Source organism: Pelophylax lessonae (genome assembly GCF_965119305.1).
Source record: "Pelophylax lessonae genome assembly, chromosome: 3".
NCBI lineage: Eukaryota > Metazoa > Chordata > Amphibia > Anura > Ranidae > Pelophylax > Pelophylax lessonae.
Genome location: NC_138770.1, coordinates 561,221,549 through 561,243,260, shown reverse-complemented (window position 1 = coordinate 561,243,260; position 21,712 = coordinate 561,221,549). Strand labels below are relative to the sequence as shown.

Here is a 21,712-nt window from a genome sequence, read left to right as displayed (position 1 = left end):
AAGAACTAAACTAATGCTGAAAAATAACAGCTAAGTAAAGAAGAGAAAACACTTGAAATAAAATCAAAAAGAGAGAATAGAGGCTGAGACTGAAATCCCAGCACAGGATAAGCCTGCTAACTCCTGAGCTAGACAATTGAAACTGAGGTAGGAATGCAGGAAGCAGGAGGGTATTGACTGAGGGGACCACCCCCTAGGGGTGGGGTATGCTAAAAGCTTTGATATTAACATATTCTGTTGCCTAGCTACTCCTACGGAGCAAAGGTCAATAACCCCATAGTGACGAATATGAAGAGGCGGCGACTGTCGGAGGACATAAGAGAAACAAGTCCGATCCATGTAGGCCACACCTTACATCTTACAGGATCTAAAGGATATTATACTGATAGCTTGGTGTCAGATACCACAGCTTGCCCTCAGGAGGTCTATTGGAGTCCATTTGTCCACATATACAGTAATACATGTCTATAAATATATATTATATATACATACACACACACACATACATACATATACACACACACACACAGGTTGCTATGTATGTACTACTACACTTGAACATTTAATTACTGCCCTAATTCAAATAAAGCTATAGCAAGTGAAAAAAAAAATCCTGAACAGTGAATTTAAAAAGAAAAAAAAAAACAATCTGAATATTTACAACTGAATTGGGTCAATGAACCATGCTTGATTATATTGCATTTTTTTTTTTTCATGCTTTTCAGTTTCAAGACCAAAGTAAATAAAACTCAAAAACACAGCGTATGTATTTATATTAATATATACAATAAAGCAAAATTTATTCTGCCAAAAAATCTCCAAATAAGAAATAATTTGAAAACAGACACTGAAGCTTATTAGCAAAAGACTAAAGTATTTCTTTTTTGTTTTTAAGAGACATACATTTAAACGTTTCCAAAGTTATTAACAAAATATATCTATTTTAGATCATGATAATCTTTCATCTTTTTAAAGATCATGAGTGAAAATACAGCTGCTCTTCTTGCCGATGTATCTCAGCCTTTCTGAAGTGCGATCAGTGCTTTCAGGTCAAACCATCCCATTAGGTTTAGCTGTTCTTGAAAAGGTCGATGCAGCTTTGTAATAATGAGATGTTATTCTGTTAAAAATCAGAGAAAGGACAGTACTAGTTACACAGTGCATCAAATAAGTATTTGTATAATGAATATACTTATGATACAATTAGATCGGTTAGCATGAAAAAGGCTTATGCCATTAAGAGCTGCAGGAAAAAATATAAAAAGGTAATTAATAAACAGCAAGCATAGACAACTGTGCCAGCACTGAAGAAGTGTACAGGCGGTGTTTTAACTACTTCTCCAAAGGCCCACAGGTCATAAAAGATAAGCATAGTGCTGCGGATAACAGCTTATGCTTATTCATAGGATAAATATGTATACTGGGTTAAAAAGAAAAAATGTGCAGTTTAATTTTAAAACCCTACCCTACACTAGTTAGCAGTAAAGTGTACACTTGCAGTGGGGCCTCCTTACACTGCAAGGGTTAAAGCTAAAGTTTAGTAAAAATTTCCTATTGGGATATGGAACCATATACATTAGGTATTGTATGGCAGGCAAGCAGTGCAAATTTCCAGATTAGGAGGCGCTGCTGTCAACATTCACAGCACTGAAGACAGTAATTCCAGGCAAGATCAGGTGGCTCTAGAGGGGACATAGCATATAGGGGTTTTAAACAGAAGCAGGTGCTTTCATCTTCTCTATGGTCTTCCTTCTGGGTTTAGACACTTTGACCATTCGAGTGGCTGGGCCGAAAGGCCATCGCTCCCATGCATGCGTGGCTCAGTGTTCATTTACAGGGACCGGAAGGGAGAAACAGTTACACCAAAGGTGAATAGGGTTCCAGTCAGTCATGAAAAAATCCTACCCAATAATCAAATTTCAAGGGAAGTGCAACACCCCCACTAAATCAAACTAACAAATTATTTGAAAACATATCAAATCTAGTCCATTCGTGAATTGCATTCCATGGAAATGATGCAAAAACAGAAATGAAATATAATAATGCAAGTCAGTCCTGCACACAACCGTGGACAATAAGTGACCAAATATTTTTGCATCTTCTCATGACTTGTGCTCAAGCACCACCAGATGAAAAACCTGCTCACCTCCAAAACCCTCAAAACACTATTATCTGTGAGAGGTCTGTTTTTGGAATCAAAACCAGTTGGACAGACTCTGAATGGAGGCTCCTAATTCCACACCAGCTCGTATGATATCCACTATGTATTATATGGAACAAAAAAGGAAACAACATCGTGCTCTCCATTTAAAAAAAGATGTATTATCCCCCCACTAAATTAAAAACACATACAGGAAAAGCAATACAATGCCCTTTAAAATCTGTACAAGGGCGGTGGTGTGACGTCAAGGGCTCGGCTCCTCCCTCCCCAAGTGCTTTTATTTAGTAGAGGAAAATAAATCCTTTTTAAATGGAGAGCACTATGTTGTCCTTTTTCCCCATATAATACATGGTGGATATCATACAAGCTGTTGTGAAATCAGGAGTCACAACAGAGTCTGAGAGGTCTGCGGTTTTTAAATAAAAACCAGTTGGAGGACACAGATGAGCGTGTTTTGAGGGTGTTGGAGGTGAGCAGGTTTCCACCTGGTGGTGGATGATTACCAGACACAAGGCGACGTGGCGAAGAGATTTGGTCCCTTATTGTGCACGGTTGTGTGCAGGACTGATTTGCATTATTATATATCATTTCATTTTTGTTTTTTGCAGCATTTCGCATGGAATGCAATTCACGAATGGACTTTGATATAATGTTTTCACTCAATTCGTTTTATTTAGTGGGAGTGCTGCGCTTCACTTTAATTTGATTATTAGATTTGTGGTATAAGGTGGGGTGGAGTCACCTTTTAGTGTTCTAGCTAGTAACACAGTAGTTTGTATATTTGGCTGAGCAGATTGAAAAAGTATTTTCCTAATCCTACCTGTCAGCTGCTTTTCAATATTTAAAGTTTAATTCCATTTTAACAAGCATTTACACTCGCAGTGCACGGGGAACCCATTGTAAGGCTGTTTTTTTCCTTTTTTTTTTAATACAGTTTGGTTCAGGTTTATTAACTGTTCTCTAACGAGCTACATATGAGTAAATGTTTGAAATGTTGCGCACCAACACAAGAGGTCAGATGTCAAAATGTTAACATTTTATCCTTTTAATTGCTCAAACCTTCATGAAAATATTTAACAATTTGATTTTTGAATGCTTGTGTTTGGCACACCTACACCAACTATTTCGGAGTTATGAAATCCCTGCTTTTGAAGGCCAGCCTGTCTTTGTGAGCAGCAGAGACTGATTCCTACAAACTTCCCAACAGTGAATTAACTACAACACAAGTTTTCCACTACACAATCAAAAAGGGAATCGGTGTGCACTAGGGGTCAGCTAGTAATTGTGCCAACTAGTACACAGGTCTAGTTTGTGTATTATATTGAAAGGTCCTTCTGTACCCATCATGTCTGCTCACCCCCCCCCCCCCCCCCCCCAGGTGCAAAAGCTTGGCCCATTCAGTTAGGGTCTTATACACCAGAGCTGAGGCAAAGACTGGCCGCAATACCAAACCAGCCATAGTAAACCGGCTGCGTGCCACAGCCTCCGCTTTCCTGTCAACCGGGTCCTTAAAGGACAGGGATTCCTCTACTGCACAGGTGTCAAACACAAGGCCCGCGGGCCGAATCCGGCCCTCCAGGCCATTTTATGTGGCCCTCGTACCTCTCCTGCAGCTGCAGGAGAGCTCCAGTCCTCCTCCAGACCTTATACTTTCTGCTTTCCAGCAATGCCTCCAGCTTCTTCCCAGCAGCACCACAAGGTAAGGGAGGTAAACTGTGATGTAAGAGAGGGTGGGGGAATCAACTTTTGATGGTGGAGAGGCTCTTGACATCTTATGTAAGGGTAGGGGATGCTCTTGACATCTACTCTTACAGATCCAACCGGCCCTTTTGAGGGTAATCATAATGCTGATGCGGCCCGAGATTAAATTACGTTTGACACCCCTGTCTACTGGGATCATGGTAGGTTTATTCAACCCGGAAACAGGAAGGTCCACCACTAGGGGAATAGCTCACTTAGTGACTCCTCAAAAGGGTAATGTACAGGAAAATGTTTGGGGACTACAAAGGGTAATTTTGGTTGTTCCCATTCCTTACAGGAAAACTTGTCAAAAAAAGGCACATAAGGAAACACCTTCGGAGTATGATGAGAGTTGTGTGTACCAAACGACACAGCCCCGTCCATGGCTACATCAGCCGCATCCTCCATTTTTAAAGCCTCACACACTGCAGCGATAAGTGCATCTACCAGTGCTTTTTCATTTGCTGCTTCATAATCCTGTGCATTCTGTAATGTTATCTCAAGCAGTCTCATCTTCCTGCCCAGGTTACCTCTAAAAAAATACACCCCCCCCCCCGACCTAGAAATAATATGATTCCTGTCCTGGGGGGGGGGGGGGGGGGGGCACAGATACAGTACAATGAGTGGTGTCACCCTAGGAAAGGAAGTTTTACTGGCATGATTACTGGATGAAGAAAACAAATGCAGCCACCACATCTTTAGATGTGTAAGCTGCAAGATATTACATTTTGTTTTTCTTTTTAGATGCACTTGAATATGAGTGCTGACTTTATTTTTTTAAATAGAGAAAGAAAAGCCTGCTAGAAGCCTTTCCAACAAGCTTCAAGTAGTGTTTAAGCCTACTTGTGGCTCCACTAGATAAGGCTCTCGTATCTTTGCTGTGATACTTTCCATTGTTTTGTGACAGCAGAGTATACGAAATAAGGTATTATATGGGTGGGGGGTAACACAAACCTTGGCATGCTTGATTTCTAGTTCGGTCATTTCTACAAGGTTTTTCCGAAAGGCAGACACTCTCTTTTTCTTGAAGCTAATAAGCTCTGCAAAACAAGCAAGGTCATTGTAAAACAAAAAAAAAAAAAAAAAAAAAAAAAGAAGGAGCACATAAAACAGAATGTAGGCATTACATTTTTAGAATATTAGAATGCAGGGGACTCCTGTATATAAAAGAGCTGTAGGTCAGGCATACTGCTAAATGCAGAACTCCTATTTCTCCCTTTTCAATAGACTATATTAGGAGTTTGGGTATTCATTATAATATACAGGTTTTCTCATGTATATTGGAACTAGGACACAGTATATCTTCGCTGTTTTATAACCAACTGTTCTCGGGTATATGCTTAGCAGATTCCACAAAATTAGTGTCCTAAAAGCTGCAAATACAGCATTGGCATACAAGACTATTCAAGTACACTTGTCATTGTTTTAAAATGAGTTAACTACAAACATAACTGTAAAGGTTTGTTTATGTGAGCTGGTCATACAAGTCAATGAACAAGCAAAAGTAGCATTCAAGTAGATCTGAGACTGGTACAACTCACTTATGTAGAAATTAGGGATGCACCGAAATTTCGGCCGAAAATTAGCCTATCCCATTTCGGCCGATAATGGGTTAACAATGCTGAAATTAATGGCCGCCGTGAGAAAGGAGGAGGGCGCAGCGCAGGTTTGAAAAGTCCCGCCTCTGGCCGGCCGCCTCTCAATGATGTCCCTACTACTACGATCTGTGTATGAATGAAGTGACACACCGGTCGGGAGGGCAGGCGAGCGGCCGCTAATAGCTGTAACTACCGCTCCCCCGCCCTGTGTGTCAGTTCATTCATACACAGATCGTAATAGTAGTGACATCACCGGGAGGCGGGCCGCCGGCCAGAGGCGCTTCTTTTGAATGGAGGACACCGGAGGAGCACTCAGCAGAGTGACAGTAAGGAGATTGAATCGTTGGGATGGGGAGGAAGGGTGTACTGCCGAGGGGGACGCTGAGGCAGCTTACCAATGGTATTCGTATTAATTATGCAGCATGAGGGGGGTTAATGTATTGTCACTGATGCATTAGTGACCGACCAGTGGCAGTTAATTAACCCCTTTGTGCTGCATTAGTGCAACCAGTATCAGTGCAACCAGTGTTAATTAGCACTGATACTGGTTGCACTAATGCAGCACAAAGGGGTTAATTAACTGCCACTGGTCGGTCACTAATAGATGAGTGACCAGCAGTGGCAATACATTAACCCCCTCATGCTGCATAATACTAATACCATTGGTAATTAAATTAACCTCTTGCCAGCCCATCACAGTACATATACTGTGACAGGAAAGCAGCGACAGGTGTACGTCGCTACCCGTTTTTGGTGTATGCCCACTCATGGAATGGCGACAAACTACGGTACTTAAAAATCTCCATAGGCGACGCTTTAAAAACATCTCTTGTGACAGCATTAGGCAGTGACAGGTAATCTTTATGGAGGGATCTGACCACAAACCCCTCCACTACACTTCAAAGTATTCAAAACGCCGAAATTTGCATTTTTTTAAAATCCAGCTTTGTTCGGGACTCTAATCAGATGGTGGATGTGCCGGCTGGTTGCTTGAGACCTGAGCAGAGTGTCGGGAGAAGTCCCCTCCCGCTTGCAGGGATAACACCTGAGCGGCTGCTGAGCCGCATCGGTTATCAGAAAGCCGACCACCTGCTTTAAAAAACGATACCGGGTTGATGCCTGGGGCTGCAAGCATCACCCCGGTACAACCCCCCTCCAACATTGCTTCCCTCTGACAGCATGTGGGGGTTTTTCTCCCCCACAACAGCTCTCAAGAGTGTGATCAATGTGGCTGGGTGAGGCTCTGCCCACACAGCAGACTCATGCATTCAAAGATTTGGGAATGTGGTAGATGGACTTGTAGTTCTCAATGGAACACATGTTAAGTGATCAGCGCATCGTACTCCATTGACACAAGTGAAAGTTTGTACCTTGGTATGAACATAGAGCTGGAGGAAGAGCCTGCAGGAGCCTGGGATCACAGGTGCAATGTTTTTTTGCAGAAGGTAGACTTAAGCTAGGAATACATGGGCCAAAAATCACCCGAAAGCAGTCAATTCAGCAGGAACCGGGCAATTTTTCGGCTCATGTGTACAGCTGTCTGTTCTACAGAAGCCAGCCGGGCATGCTGGAAAAACTAGCATCTGATTAGTGTAGTCAGTGTGCAGCTAACACTCAACAGGCACAGAACACAAAGGCACACCAGGGAGACTGCCACACTAACATCGCTTGTGTTAGTATGGCGATCTGTTTTTTTTTTTCTTCAGACGGCAGGATTGAAAAATAAAAAAATTCTAGTGTGTCTTAAGGGAGAACTACAGCCAAAGCTCGTTTGGCTGTACTTCTGTGGATCAAAGGAGTGAAGTTCGTTCTGTACTTTTCAGCAGATGATGGAGTTGCACTCCGCTCAGCAAGCCGCTGGGGGGGGGGGGGGGGGGGAGGTAGAGCAGAGAGCTGCTGACTGACAGTCACCAGCTCTATGCTCACAAAGCTGTGAGAACTGAGTGATCGACGTTGATTGATTGCTCAGTTCTCAGTGTTAGAGCTGGCGGGAAACCTAGTAAGTATGATTTTTTTTTTTTTTTTTTTTTTAAAAAAGGTCCATACTTCCCTTTTAAATGAACCAAGCTTATTGGCTTGACATTGATTTTTGGTTTCTCTTCTTCGTATCTGGTAAAGTACTTTCAAGAGCAACAAAAAACCCAGAAAATATCATAGCCCCCCTCTAGGTATTTTTCCTCTTCCTTTCCCATCTTTTCATTCCTTTTCTTGCCCCTGCTTTGCTCTCCTTTCCTCTCCCTCTTATCCTCCTTAGTTGATTTTTGCTGGCTCCCTTGGCCGTATTGGTGGGCTTTCCTTTTTTATCCCCCCTTATTTTCTTTCCACCTGCAGGTGACTTCAAGCAAGGGGCTACATCTCCTAATTGTTTTTTCATCACCAGCAAGATGTGACTTTTTAAAGTCTCATCTGCCAATTTGCACATGGCCTTTGTGATATTATTCCTGTTGTTTCCATTGGTTATGTTTTAGGACCACTATGAATAAGTTAGACTTCAATATCTAATTGGTTATTTACTTGAATACCTGCTTCAAAAGCCTTGGGACAGCTGCTCCGGTGAGTAGAGCATATCATGTTTTAGCACTATTGCTATTTTGTCTGTATAATGACCATCTGTACTTTAAATTAAAAAAAAAAACTTATGAATTCAGGTTGTATATTTCTTCTGCCTTTTCAATAAAAACTAAGTGAAAGAAAATAGAATGGTCTACTTTTGTACATTGCAATTTCTCCTTTCACAGATGCCCAAATGTATTCCGTTGTCAGTAACTTAAGAGAACTTCACATATTCTAACCAAAAAAAAAATGAATGTCACCCTAAGGCCTCTTTCACACGGAGCGGACCGTATTTCGATTCGCTCCGGCACTTTTTTTTTTACGGACACGGATGACACTTGTGTTATCCGGTCCGTATGTCCGCATATCATCCCATCCGTTTGCGGATGATATACGGACATAATCTATGTCTATGGGATTGCGGATGTCAGCGGATGACACCGCTGACATCCGATTTTGCGTCCTTACCATTTTTTAAACGGAAGAAAAAATAGGGTTCTGTTCAGTTCCAAAAAACGGAACAGAACTGAAAGGATGTAAATCGGATGTCAGCGGATGATCATCTGCAATCCCATTGACATGCATTATGTCCGTATATCACCTGCAAACGGATGGGGTAATATACGGACATACGGAACGCCCGTGCGAAAGAGGCCTAAGGAGCAAAATGGAAATACGTAAACACTTTTTCTACATGCTTTCTGCCAGAAGCCAGGGAGAATGTAAACGTCACAGATGGAGTAAAGTATGCAGAGCGGGGTAGGATGTGGAAGCTGAAGAAGCACTCGTCTACCTTGCTTTCCAGATTCTGAGAGCTTCTCAAATTTCTGGCAGCACTCTTGCTGATGCAATTCGGCTTGCTTCACGTCTTTGCTTTTTAACCGAGCTTTATCGAGAGCTTTATTGGAATTTTCATATTCCACCTGACTTTTTGTCCTCCTGTGCAAAAGGTCCTGTAAGAGGAATTGAACATTACACAGAAATCAACTTCTTCTATTAATTCTCATTACTTGGAATTTTCTTTTTTAAACATTACTGCAAATTCTGGAATAAAAATGAATTACCTTGGCTGCCTCAATATTAAGCACATAGTATCTTAAGAGCTCAGAAAGTTTTAGGTCTTCATCTGATGCAACCCTTGCTTCTACTTTCTGCAGACAGATTGTGACAACACACACAGAAAGTCACAAAGTACAAATGGAGACACTTGGCTTTATGCAAAAAAAGTTAAAGGAAAAAAACAAAAAAAAAAAAAAACACAACTTACTTTAAGCTTTTCAAATAACTCTGCAAATTTGAGTAAGGATCTGAAAAAAAAAAGCACATTAGACATTAGTACTGATAAACAAAATCAGTTATTGAAAAGAAAAAAAAAAAAAAAAAAAAGGTGTGCCCAAACAGCATAAAATGAAAAGAATGAAAATGAAAAAAGTTACAGTCAGCGTATACCATACACTGATCAGCTATAACTTTATGACCAACCATCTAATATTGAGTAGGTCTCCCTTTTGCCACCAAAACAGCCCTAAACTATCGAGGCATAGACGCCTCTAGACCTCTAAAGGTATGCTGTGGTATCTGCCATCAGTAGCAGATCATTTAAGCCCTGAAGGTTGTGATGTGGCCTACATGGATAAAGCTAGTTTTTCCAGCACCTCCCACAGAAGCTTGATTGGATTGAGATCTGGAAATTTGGCCGCCAACACCTCAAACTTGTTTTCCTCAAACCATTCTAGAGCCTTTTTTGCAGTGTGGCAGGGTGCATTATCCAACTAAAAGACCACTGCCATCGGGGAATACCATTTCCATGAACGGGTGTACTTGGTCAGCAACAATGTTTAGGTAGGTGGTATGTGTCAAAGTAACATCCACATGAATGGAAGGACCCAAGGTTTCCCAGCAGAAGAAGATTGCCCAAAGAATCCTCCTGCCGCCCTCTGCCGGCTTGCCTTCTTCCCATACTGCATCCGGTGCAATCTCTGCCCCAGGTAAGTGATGTATACACACTCGACCAACATGATGTAAAATCCAAAACGTGATTCATTAGCCCAGGCCACCTCCTTTCTTTCATCTGTGGTCCAGTTCTAATGGTCACATGCCCATGGTAGGTGCCTTTGGCTGTGGACACGGGTCAGCATGGGCACCCTGACTGTTCTATGGCTATGCAGTCCCATACACCACAAACTGTGATGCACATTTTTATAGCTTTCAACACCTCAACTTCAGAACAGGTTTACTTGCTGTCTAATATATCATCAACTTTCAGATTCAACTAACAAGATAAACAATGTTATTCATTTAAAGGGTTACTAAACCCACAACAGTAAATCAGTCCGTTCATGCAGTAAAGCAAGCTTGTTCTACTCACTGTTGAACCTAAGGGGTTCATTATTATATCATACTGGATTTATGTAGCGCACACAGTTTAGTTTATGCATTGTGTAAAAAGGCTGTGTGATCCGGTCTTCTCCTGCCACAGTCCCCAAATCATGTCCTGATGGAACAGATGCTAGGGGACAAGCTGCACATGCTCAGTTGGGTGTGTATTGCGAGTTTTTTTTTTTTTTTTCTTGGAAGACAGCATGTGTTCAGCACAGGGCCAATTAGCACTGTCCAGACAGAGGGTATACAGACATGCACAGGAAACTGGGAAGGACACTAAAACAGATGAACACCTAATGTTCCTCCTCCAAGGGAAGTAATTGACAGCAGAGGCAGCGCTGAAGAGTGCAAGCTTGACTAGCATTTGTTGTCCTTTCAGCAGAGGCAGAGTTCTCACAATGACCAAAGGCTCATCAAGTGCAGTGGTGCTAATAATGGAGCCTTTAGTCCTGTAAACAATGATCACATGACCTTCATTATACATTGTAAGCGCACCCTCCATGACCAGAAGTGCAGGGAAGCAATGCAACTCAAGGCGTGAGCAGCAGCCGGTGAAGTCATGGCATACCCGTGCCATTCCTTCAGAACTGGGTGCTGTGGCCGAGACTCTGGTGCGCATGCATGGGAGTGACATCATCATGGCTCAGCCATTCAAGCGGCTGCAGCCCGCAAGCCGGGAAGGAAGACTGGGGAGCCTCTGCAGTGGTGATAGCACACCGCTGGAAAGCTTTGTTTCAATTTAAGTTTCTCATAACCTACTAGCACATTATGCTTTACCTAGCAGAAAGAAAAAAAAAAGTGTTAGGGAGGAGATTAAAGTACAGTATATTTTTATTTTTGTAATGTGAAATGAGCCCTTCCTAAAGGTTTTCTGCTTGCCTGTCTGCAATCCTGGCAGATCCATGTGATCCAAAGATAACAGACCTCTCAATAGGCAGGAAAGGTACTGGTTTCCTGGTGTTTAATGGGCTGTACATTGTGGATCTGCCAGGACTGTGGACAGGCCAGAACAAGACGTATGGGTTGGGAGGTGGGAGTTAAAGGGTAATTCTGAAACTCACTAAAGCAGTAAGGGTTACAGGTTAGGACTAGGTTACAGTCAATTGAGGGTTAGAATAAGGGGAAAAGAATAGCCATTATGCCATTTTAGATTTTGGTCACATTTTGAGCTATTACAGGCAAGTGGCACTTTAATTGAATAGGAGTTTTGGGAGGAATAAGCCTTCAAGTCATAGTTTACATCACATGCCTGCGTTTTACAAGTCCTTAATAAAACGCAAACCATAGTGTGCCGTTTCCGTTGGAGCATTCTCCACATCAGTGGAGGTCAACTTTCTGGATATGGGGGGGGGGCTCAAGTGCAGCCCTCATCATCATTAAAAAGGGGACCAAACATGCAATTCAGTGAATGTTTGTGGTCAGAGACAACAGACACGCTTCAGGATATAATCAAAGACTGCAGACACAGTATAGGGGATGGTCAGAGACTGCGGACACAGTATAGGGGATGGTCAGAGACTGCGGACACAGTATAGTGGATGGTCAGAGACTGCGGACACAGTATAGGGGATGGTCAGAGACTGCGGACACAGTATAGGGGATGGTCAGAGACTGCGGACACAGTATAGGGGATGGTCAGAGACTGCGGACACAGTATAGGGGATGGTCAGAGACTGCGGACACAGTATAGGGGATGGTCAGAGACTGCGGACACAGTATAGGGGATGGTCAGACTGCGGACATAGTATAGGGGATGGTCAGAGACTGTGGACATAGTATAGGTGATGGTCAGAGACTGTGGACATAGTATAGGGGATGGTCAGAGACTGTGGACCTGATACAAGAGGTCGTCAGGGACCACAGGAAAGTAATTGGAAACTAGTGATAAGCTTCACGAGACAGTCAAGACGCATTACGAGACTTCACAAAAATCACTGCTCTAAGGCCTCTTGTGCATAGGTACTGATGTTTGAGCTTCTGCTTTTGGACACAATTTTAGGTGTGTGTTTTGTGCGAATTTGCACGTATATGTGCATTAGCACGCACAAAACCTTCCTAGGGAAAATGCATTCATATTAATGTTCGAATGCGTGCATTTGTGGGCAGATTTACCTTTTTTTTTTTTTTTTTTTTTACTGAGGAATACTTGGCGCTTGTTTACACACCTGTGTGCACAGGCACATTGTAAATATTGGGCTACATTTTAGTGCAGTAGAAAGAAAAAAAGCTGTACTGAGCTTTTTTAAGCTGCAGTGTGCAAGAGCACACAGGGAAATAGGGAAAACCAGATGAGTGTCTGCAGAGGCCCAGAAGGCTGCACATTTTGCACCAGAGCTCTACATAATGCTGCAGAGCACTTCATTATAGGAGAGAGAGTTTGGCCATAGGATGTAGCTGGGCCTTCCTCCCAGCAAACTTCACCCCTCTTCCCCATATTCATTAGAATGAATGGAAATTCACTTAATTTGGAATCCCAAAGTAAGCAAAAAGGGTTGTTCATTTGTAAAGCCCAGGTTTGTCCTTTAAAACATTGCCAGTGACTTTAAGGAAGCAGTATGGGCATGGCAAGTTCATACTACTGCTTTATAAATCCACCCTACATATATGAATCATAAGAACTATAAGGAGAAGAAGTAAAATAGTATCACTACAGAGCACTGCAATGCAGAAGTAGAGTCTTCCCAAAACTTATACACAATGTATACTGTAGAATTATATCAACATCCACATACATATATTTTATCACATTAACACCCTTTGATAAGATTGACATTAAAGCAGGATTAAATGCAACATTTATTAAACTGAAGCTTAGAAATGCTTAGGTGTGATGGCTGCATTTGTTTTCTCTTTTAGGCTTTCTTCCCCTCATTTGCACCTGGTGATCCAGCCAGTAAGTCTGTTTTTCAGTCTGTTCTACAGATATAGCAGTTAGAGATGATCAGCTTTTATATATGTAAAACCGTCATTCCAAAAAGGGAAAAAAAAAAAAAGTTTTTATACCTGCTTATAAAATAATATTCGCTGGAGTTAGGGTTCAAATGTGTTAGTGATTCTAAATCTACCAGTGCATCTAACACGCCTGCCCTCCCCCATTCTGCTGTCCAAAAAGGTGCCCCCTGCGCTCCTTCATCCAGAGCAGAGGCACTCTAAAAGTAAGTGTTACTGGCCAGATCACCAGGTAAAAACAGAGGGAAACACGCTGAAAAAAAGAAAAAAACAAATGCAGCCGAAGCATCTAATGATTGTTAAGTTGCAATACAATACATTTTTGGTTTTGGGATTAGTACAGCTTTGGGCTCAAAATACAAAAAAAAAAGTAAAACACCCCTGAAAAACACTAACAGTGAAACGAGTAGCTCACACAAGACTAAAGCAACAGTAAAGCCGATGTTTTCTTTGTACTATTATCAAGGTTGAAAGCGTGTAATCTGTCGCATTAATAGCAATGGTTCTGAATATCATTTTATGACAGCTGTATTATTGACTGCTACTACAACTAATGCATTATTGGTTTGGTAGTTACATTTTTACAAAGCACACGTCTTCACAAAATTTTCAACACACGTCTATTTGTTCTGCATCGGACTTTGTATTTCCCGTGGGCGATCACACAGCGTTCAGCATTTCTATTTTTTTCTGATTACGCAGATTGAATATTTACAATAGACTATACTCTGACATTTCTCACAATTCCAATGCTGCCACTGCTACTCGGCTTCACTGACCTGGAGGAAATACTCTGTAGGTCAGAACATCTGACTTCGCTGGCTATTTACGCTGGCTATTTACTACATCCAGGTCGAAGGATAGGTATGACCATTTTTAAAAAGTCAATAAGGCATGGGCTTGACTGCCATGACTTTGGGGCAGAGCACCACAAATCTACCATTCTAGAGTATCTTAGTAGTCATTTGACAATTCCTTGCAGTACAGCTAGAAGTTAAAAAAATAAATAAAAACTCCCTTGGCTCCTTTCACACGTAGCGGACTGTATTTCGATTCGCTCCGGCACTTTTTTTTTTTTTTTTACGGACACAGATGACACTTGTGTCATCCGGTCCGTATGTCCGCATATCATCCCATCCGTTTGCGGATGATATACGGACATAATGTATGTCTGTGGGATTGCGGATGTCAACGGATGACACCGCTGACATCAGATTTTGCGTCCTTTCCGTTTTTTAAAAGGAAGAAACATAGGGTTCTGTTCCGTTCCAAAAAACAGAACAGAACTGAAAGGACGCAAATCGGATGTCAGCGGATGACCAATTGACATGCATTATGTCGTATATCACCCGCAAACGCATGGGGTGATATACAGACATACGGACCGCCCGTGTGAAAGAGGCCTTACAGCTTGTAGGCAGGTTTTTAGAAATGTAAATAATTAATCTGGATATATTACAGAAAGAAGAAAGAAGCATACAAAGAAAAAAAAAAAGTCATGTAAATGTCAAACATCTCAGTTTCTATGTAGCGTTGGGTACATTTACACATTGCGACCTGGAAAAACTTGCCAGTGCCGCTCTAAGCCTGAGGTCTGATATGCTGCCCACTGGCACTCAGGGATCGGGGGGCTGACATCCTTTCACTCATTGGGAAGTGTCGGCATATGTGTAAGAAGTGTGGAACGCCGCGCCCCCAGCCTGGTGTATTCACATGTAGGTTATAGACTTATGCCCTGTACACACTATCAGATTATCTGAAGACTTTTGTCTTCAGATTTACCTTTTCCATGTAGTGCAAGGGCCTGCCGGATTGCATACAAATTGAAAGTGTTTAGGTTTGCCTCATATTATATGGTTTTGGTAAGTCTGCAGACAAAAGTCTTCAGATAATCTGATAGTGTGTACAGGGCATAAGATCTAGTATCAAGTCCCCAGTGAGTGGGGCAAAACGCATCAGGGGGCATGGCCAGTGGAGCAGCACATGTGGAGGCCATTACCTACAAGTGCATACACCGGGCTGGGTGAGCAGCGTCCTATACTTCTTACACAGGTACATTTATATATTACATAACTGAATGCTATAAAATGCCCATTTCTCTGTGCTGCATGATTTTCTCCTCGGATAAATGTTTTATAGCAGAAAATTTTTGTTTATAGCAGAAAAACTAAAAAACCCAGTGGTGATCAAAGGCCACCAAAAGACAAATGTTATTTGGGTGCAGCATTGCATGACCGCGCAATTCAATTCAGTTAAAGTAATGCAGTGTCGTATAACATACAATTGCCCGATTTTGAAGGGGGATAAATCTTACAAAGGTAAAGTGGTTGATAGCAGTAAGCCAGAAATAACAAATACATTGTGGAAATTATACAATTTCACATTTTGAACATGGATATGCTTTAAAAAAAAAAAAAAAAAAAAAAAAAAAAAAAAAAAAAAGGACCAATAAGGAAGCGTATAAGACAGAATAGGTTTGGAGCTGAGCATGACAGTTACAAAACAGCCTTCCATGGCAGCGCAGGCATAGTGTGGTCAGCTGTGAGTTTTTGTTTTTTTTTTAATGTCAGTTTCACACTATAGCAGGAAGCTGCATTTTTCTGTAGAAGAAAAATAGTTCTCCACAAGAGCACACACAGAATAATGGTTTTCTGGGCGCCCCATTTGCACTTCTACACTGTGGGGCATATAGGTGCTGAAAAATGCAGACATGTTGCATTGCCCTGCCCTGCAGCTGTATCTGTATGCCTGCGTTTTTATGCACCGTTGCTGAGCTGCCATACATAAAAATGAATAGAATGTTACTTTGTGACATTTTAGAAAAAAAATAGAAAAAAAAGAAGAAAAGAAAAGGGGGGGTTGGGAGAACGACCGTGCCTCGTGTTGTTTCTCTGCGGGTGGGGTGAACGTACCCCTAAAGGCAGGAAGAAGTAAATGAATGACCAGGATATTGCACAATAGAAAGTACATGGAAACAATATGAAGCAGTTGTATGAAAAGTGTGCCGCCAGAAAAAGCTCTTGCTTTTTAAAGAACCCGATCCGATTCCCTATTTTGTTTCCATACCAGGTCTGTATAAAAGGACAGCTGAAAGTTGGTTGGTGGCTAAGTGGTCAAACACACTGTTGTGAACAGGAACCATCGTATTCCTCCATATTAGGGATCGACCGATTTTTAGTGAGGCCAATATTTACTTTTTTTGAAGCATTGGTCACAAAACTTGCAGATATGACCGCTATTGCTTCAAGTGTTCGTTCCAGAGTGATGCCTACAGCTACAAGCATCACTCCAGTACAGTTTTTTTTAGAGCAGACGGTCAGCTTTTTTATAACAACCAATGCGGCTAAGCAGCTGTTCGGCTCTTATTAACACGCAGCGGGAGGGGAGGTTCCTCCCTCCCGCCACTCCACCGGGGTCCCTCATCCCTCCGGCACATATGTCGGCTGACCAAAGACCCAAACAAAGCTGGAATCAGCTCTGATCGGGTCTCCAATGTAGTAACCCAGAAGCAATGTCATGACATCACTTCCAGTTACTGAAGCCTTAAAAGGCGCGCAATTTAAAAAAAAAAAAAAGGGACAGTATTCAAAACAGCCAAACTTGGAGTTTTGAATGCTTTTAAGTGGAGCGGAGGGGTTTGGAGTCTTCTAGACCCCAGATCCCTCCATAAAGAGTACCTGTCACTGCCTATTACTGTCACGATGTTTATTCCTTGTGATGGGAAAAAAAAAAAAAAAAAAAAAAAAGGACAGTGAAAAAAAAAACCCCCAAAAAACACAACTTTGAAATGTGAAGAATATCGGCACCCAATATCAGCCTGAAGGTTGGCCGGAAAATCGGTGTGTCTGCCCTGAAAAAAAAAAAATAAATATCGGTGGATCCCGACTCCATATGCAACCTGCTGTCATAATATACTGATAAGCAGCTGCTGGTGGATGGGAAATTGGCCAACATGTCCTTTCAACAGAAGCTGATCAAACAATCAACTTTGGCCAATCAGGAGAGCTCACACACTGTGAAATTCGGCCAGCTCAGCAGTGTATGACCAGCCAGTGAAGCGAATGTATGATAATCTGATCGTTAGTACACAGCTTTCGAAAGCCTATCACAGAGTTGGAGTCCGCAAACCCGGAAGCAAGACCTGAAGAAGGTGGCCCCTGCAGTGCTGACACTGCGGCCCTAGAACAGCTTAGTTTTAAGGTAAGTTTCACATAATGTGCTAGTATGCGATGCATACTGGCACATTATGACTTTACCTTGCAGGGGGAAAAAAAAAAAAAAACGTCCAGCAGTATACAACTGCTTTAAGAGGTTAACTTTACAGATCCCAAAATGTAAAAGGTCATATGGGGCTAATGTCTCTCTAGGCTAGAAACAAATGTCCAGGGATTAGGAGGACCAAGGCCAGCAAAAGCACTTAGCACAGAGAGCTTGAGTCCTTGACCACTTGTGATAAGAGCAGTATATGCTGGTTTTACCATATGTTACATGTGCAGAATCGAATCAATGAAAAGACAGTTTTAAAAGTATAAGTAGAACTAAAGGCAAAACGTTTTTCCCCATGTTGGATAGAGTAAGTTTTTTGCCATCTGTGTCCTATTGGGGAGATTTTCCTTCACTTCCTGTCCCACAGCCAAAATAGGAAGTGAGTGGAAATCCCTCCAAAGTGAGGTGAATCGGAGTGTCATAAGAACTAGTGTCCCCATTGGAAGAATTCCCCTCTACTATTGTTATGGGAGCAACCCAAAATTTGAGATTTTTTCATTTTTTAATTATAACAGGACAAATCGAAAGTAAATCTCCCCAATGGGAACACAGACAGCAATAAAAACCTGAAAAGGCGTTCTAAACCCACTTCACTAAAAGTTTCCTAAAGTTAGTTTTAAAACCCCAAGTCCAAAAAAATTGGAGCGCTGTGTAAAATTTCCATATAAAAAAAGAATGCAATGATTTGTCAATCTCAGAAACCCATATTTTATTCACAAAAGATAGAACATATCAAAATGTTTAAAATGAGAAAATGTGCCATTTTAAGAAAAAGAAATAAAGGTAAATTTTGAAATTTATGGCAGCAACACATCTCAGAAAAAGTGGGACAGGGCCATGTATTTCACGGTGTCACATCCACTTTTCTTTTACCACTAAAAACTAAAACCCCAGCTACTGGTCGTCTGTTTCCAAATGTTTTACAGCAGGGGTCTCAAACCGGTGGCCCTCCAGCTGTTGCAGAACTACAATTCCCATGAGGCATTGCAAGGCTGACAGTTACAAGCATGACTCCCATAGGCAGAGGCATGATGGGACTTGTAGTTCCACAATAGCTGGAGGGCCACCAGTTTGAGAGCCCTGCTGTAAAACATTTGGAAACAGATGACCAGTAGCTGGAGTTTTAGAAGAGGAACACTGTCCCATTCTTACCTGAGCATATCCTGCTCCAAACCTAGTTACAGGCATACCCCACTTTTAAGTACGCAATGGGACCGGAGCATGTATGTAAAACGAAAATGTACTTAAAGTGAAGCAATACCTTTTTTCACTTCTCAATGCATGTACTACATTCCAATAGTCATTTAGAGGCATAACTGATATAAATAATGCATTGATAACTAAAATAAACATAATATTAAAAAAAAAAAAAACTGTGGATACAGGTGTGACCAAAAAAAAATACACAGTACAGGTAGCGTACGAGTACAGTACATTTGCTGTAATGTTTACAGTATTTACAATCACTTTCACAGTGCAATTACCTGTATGTTGGAGCCTGGCTGGCAGTAACTGGGACCTGGCTGGTGGTAACTCGGGCCTGGCTACTCCAGGCAGGAACGTGGCCTCTTCACTCGCAGCCTCGCAACTCCAGGTGGCAACTGTGGGATGGCTGGCAGGCAACTCGCGGATGGCTGGTGGTCAACTCCAAGCTGTCTGTGGGCTGACAACTAGTGACTGGCTACTGTACTCCGGGCAGGAACCTGGCCTCTCGCAACTCCAGACGGCAGCTCCGCCTCTTCCTGGGTATACTGCGGCTTCCGCGGCGCGGGAATGACGGAACGTCCGTACTTGCGAGGCACTTTACGTACACTCTCGGGGTATGTCCGTACTCGCGAGTGTACGTAAAGTGAGTGTACGTAAAACGGGGTATGCCTGTATATAGTTTTCAGTATTGATGCCAACTTTCCAGATGTGCAAATTGCCCATTTCATGTGCACTAATGCACCCCCATACCCTCAGATGCAGGCTGTTGAACAGAGCGCTGATAAGCCAGAATGGCCCTCTTAATTTGGAGAACAAAGCACACGTAGTTGCCAAAAAGAATGTCCAATTTCGATTCATGTGACCAACAGATGAGCTTTGATCCAGAGAAGACTGTGGCATTTCTAGATGAAGTTTCATTTTTTTGATGACATGGCAAAACTATATTCACAGACAGTGATATTAAGAAGTATTTTTGAGCCCATGCAGGGATGTCCCTCACAGCCTGGTTTAAACCACTTCCAGACCGCCTGCCGCATATATACCACGGCAAGGCAGCCCGGCTGTGCATAATCCCATACATGATTTTATGCATGAGATTTTGACACTGCGGGAGCCAATCTGCAGGTCCTGGCGGCTGCAATGGCCGCCGGGACCTTCTGATCATTTGGCGGAATGACAGAACAGCGGTCTGCCTATTTAAACAAGGCAGATTGCAATTATGTCAGGGAGGAAAAGAGATCTTGTGTTGCAGCCAAGCTGAAAAAATAAAGCTTCCTGGGGAAGAAAAAAAACCCAACATTTTTATTTGGGTACAGTGTCGCACGACCGCGCAATTGTCAGTTAAAGCTACACAGTGTAAAAAAATGCCCTGTCATTAACCGGTTGCCGACCGCCGCAAGTACATATACTGCGGGGGTCAGCCCCGGCCAGGCAAAGTGACGTATATATAAGTCACTAGCCTGTCACTTGCTTGTGAGCCAACAGCGGGCAAGCGCGCGCCCGCGGAGGCGCGCGCCAGCCCCGGCTCGTTCCCTGGGAAGTCCGTGCGTGTGACCGGCGGACCCGATGTCTGCCGTTCACTTGCAATCGTCCTCCGTGAAGGGAGAAAGGCAGGCGGCTGATGTAAACAAGCCGCCTGTCATTCTCCCCTGTGTAGGAATGGTGATCATACGGTTCTACTATGTAGGACCGTTGATCACTGTTCCTACACCAGTAGCCATGTCCAATCACTGTAAGAAACACGCCCCTAGGGACACACTTAACCCCTCCTTCCCCAATAAAGTTAACCCCTTCCCTGCCAGTGTCATTTTGCAGTAACAGTGCATATGTATAGCACTGATTACTGCAGTAATGTCACTGGTACCCCCAAAAGTGTCAAAAAAATGTCAGTCAAGGGTCCAATCTGTCCGCCGCAATGTCGCAGTACCGCAAAAAAAAAAAAATAAAATAAAAAAATCGCAGATCGCAGCCATTACGCGTAAAAAAAAAAAAAAAAAAAAAACAACAAAAATGACAAAAATCTTTCCCTTAGTTAGTAAACACAATAACTTTTGCGCAAACCAATCAAAATACGCTTTTTGCGATTTTTTTTTACCAAACATATGTAACCGAAAACAAATTGGCCAAAAATGTTAAATTTTGATTTTTACATTTTTTGGGGGGGAATTTAATATAAAAAAATGTGAAAAATATTGTTATTTTTGCAAAATTGACACTTTTTGTTTATAGCGCAAAAAGTAAAAATCGCACAGGTGATCAAATACCACCAAAAGAAAGCTCTGTTTGTGGGAAAATAAGGACGTCAAATTCATTTAGGTACAGCGTTGCACAACCGCGCAATTGTCCGTTAAAGTCACGCAGTGCCGAATCGCAAAAAAGGCGCTGGTCAGGAAGGTAGTAAAATCTTCCGGGGCTTAAGTGGTTAAAGGGGTAAAACCTTCCGCAGCTGAAGTGGTAATGCAGTGCCAAATGAGGGCTCGAAGATCAGGGGCATCCAATACTGCGTTCCGGTCTTGTTAGCACACAGAGATTTCTCGTGATTCTCAGAATTTTTTTTTTTAATTATATACTGCAGATGATGATAGATTTAAAGTGTTTGCAATTTTCACTGACTCTCTAAGATGCTCATTTTATACCCAATCATGTTACTGACCTGTAGCTAATTAACCTAATTTACTTACTTTGCCAGCTTTCTTGTTGCCCTGGTCCATCTTTTTTGGGCGTTTTGCTGCCATCAATTTCAAAATAACCTTTTTTTTTTTCTTAACCACCTTAATACTGGGCACTTTCACCACCTTCCTTTCCAGACCAGTTTTCAGCTTTCAGTGCTCTTGCACTTTGAGTGACAATTACTCAG

The 21,712-nt window shown here is 42.2% G+C and overlaps 1 protein-coding gene across 1 annotated transcript in view; it reads right to left on the bottom strand.

Moving 5' to 3' along the window:
• Positions 1–765: 765 nt before the first annotated feature.
• Positions 766–21,712, bottom strand: part of SNX5 (sorting nexin 5) — a 118,678-nt gene continuing 97,731 nt past the window's right edge. Inside the window, exons 9-13 of the mRNA XM_082252305.1 lie at positions 9,320–9,359; positions 9,117–9,203; positions 8,846–9,005; positions 4,856–4,941; positions 766–1,120 (exon numbers count right to left, since the gene is read on the bottom strand). Of these exons, the coding sequence (XP_082108431.1) occupies positions 1,070–1,120; positions 4,856–4,941; positions 8,846–9,005; positions 9,117–9,203; positions 9,320–9,359 (424 nt within the window). The 3' untranslated portion in view covers positions 766–1,069. The remainder of the gene's footprint in view (positions 1,121–4,855; positions 4,942–8,845; positions 9,006–9,116; positions 9,204–9,319; positions 9,360–21,712) is intronic.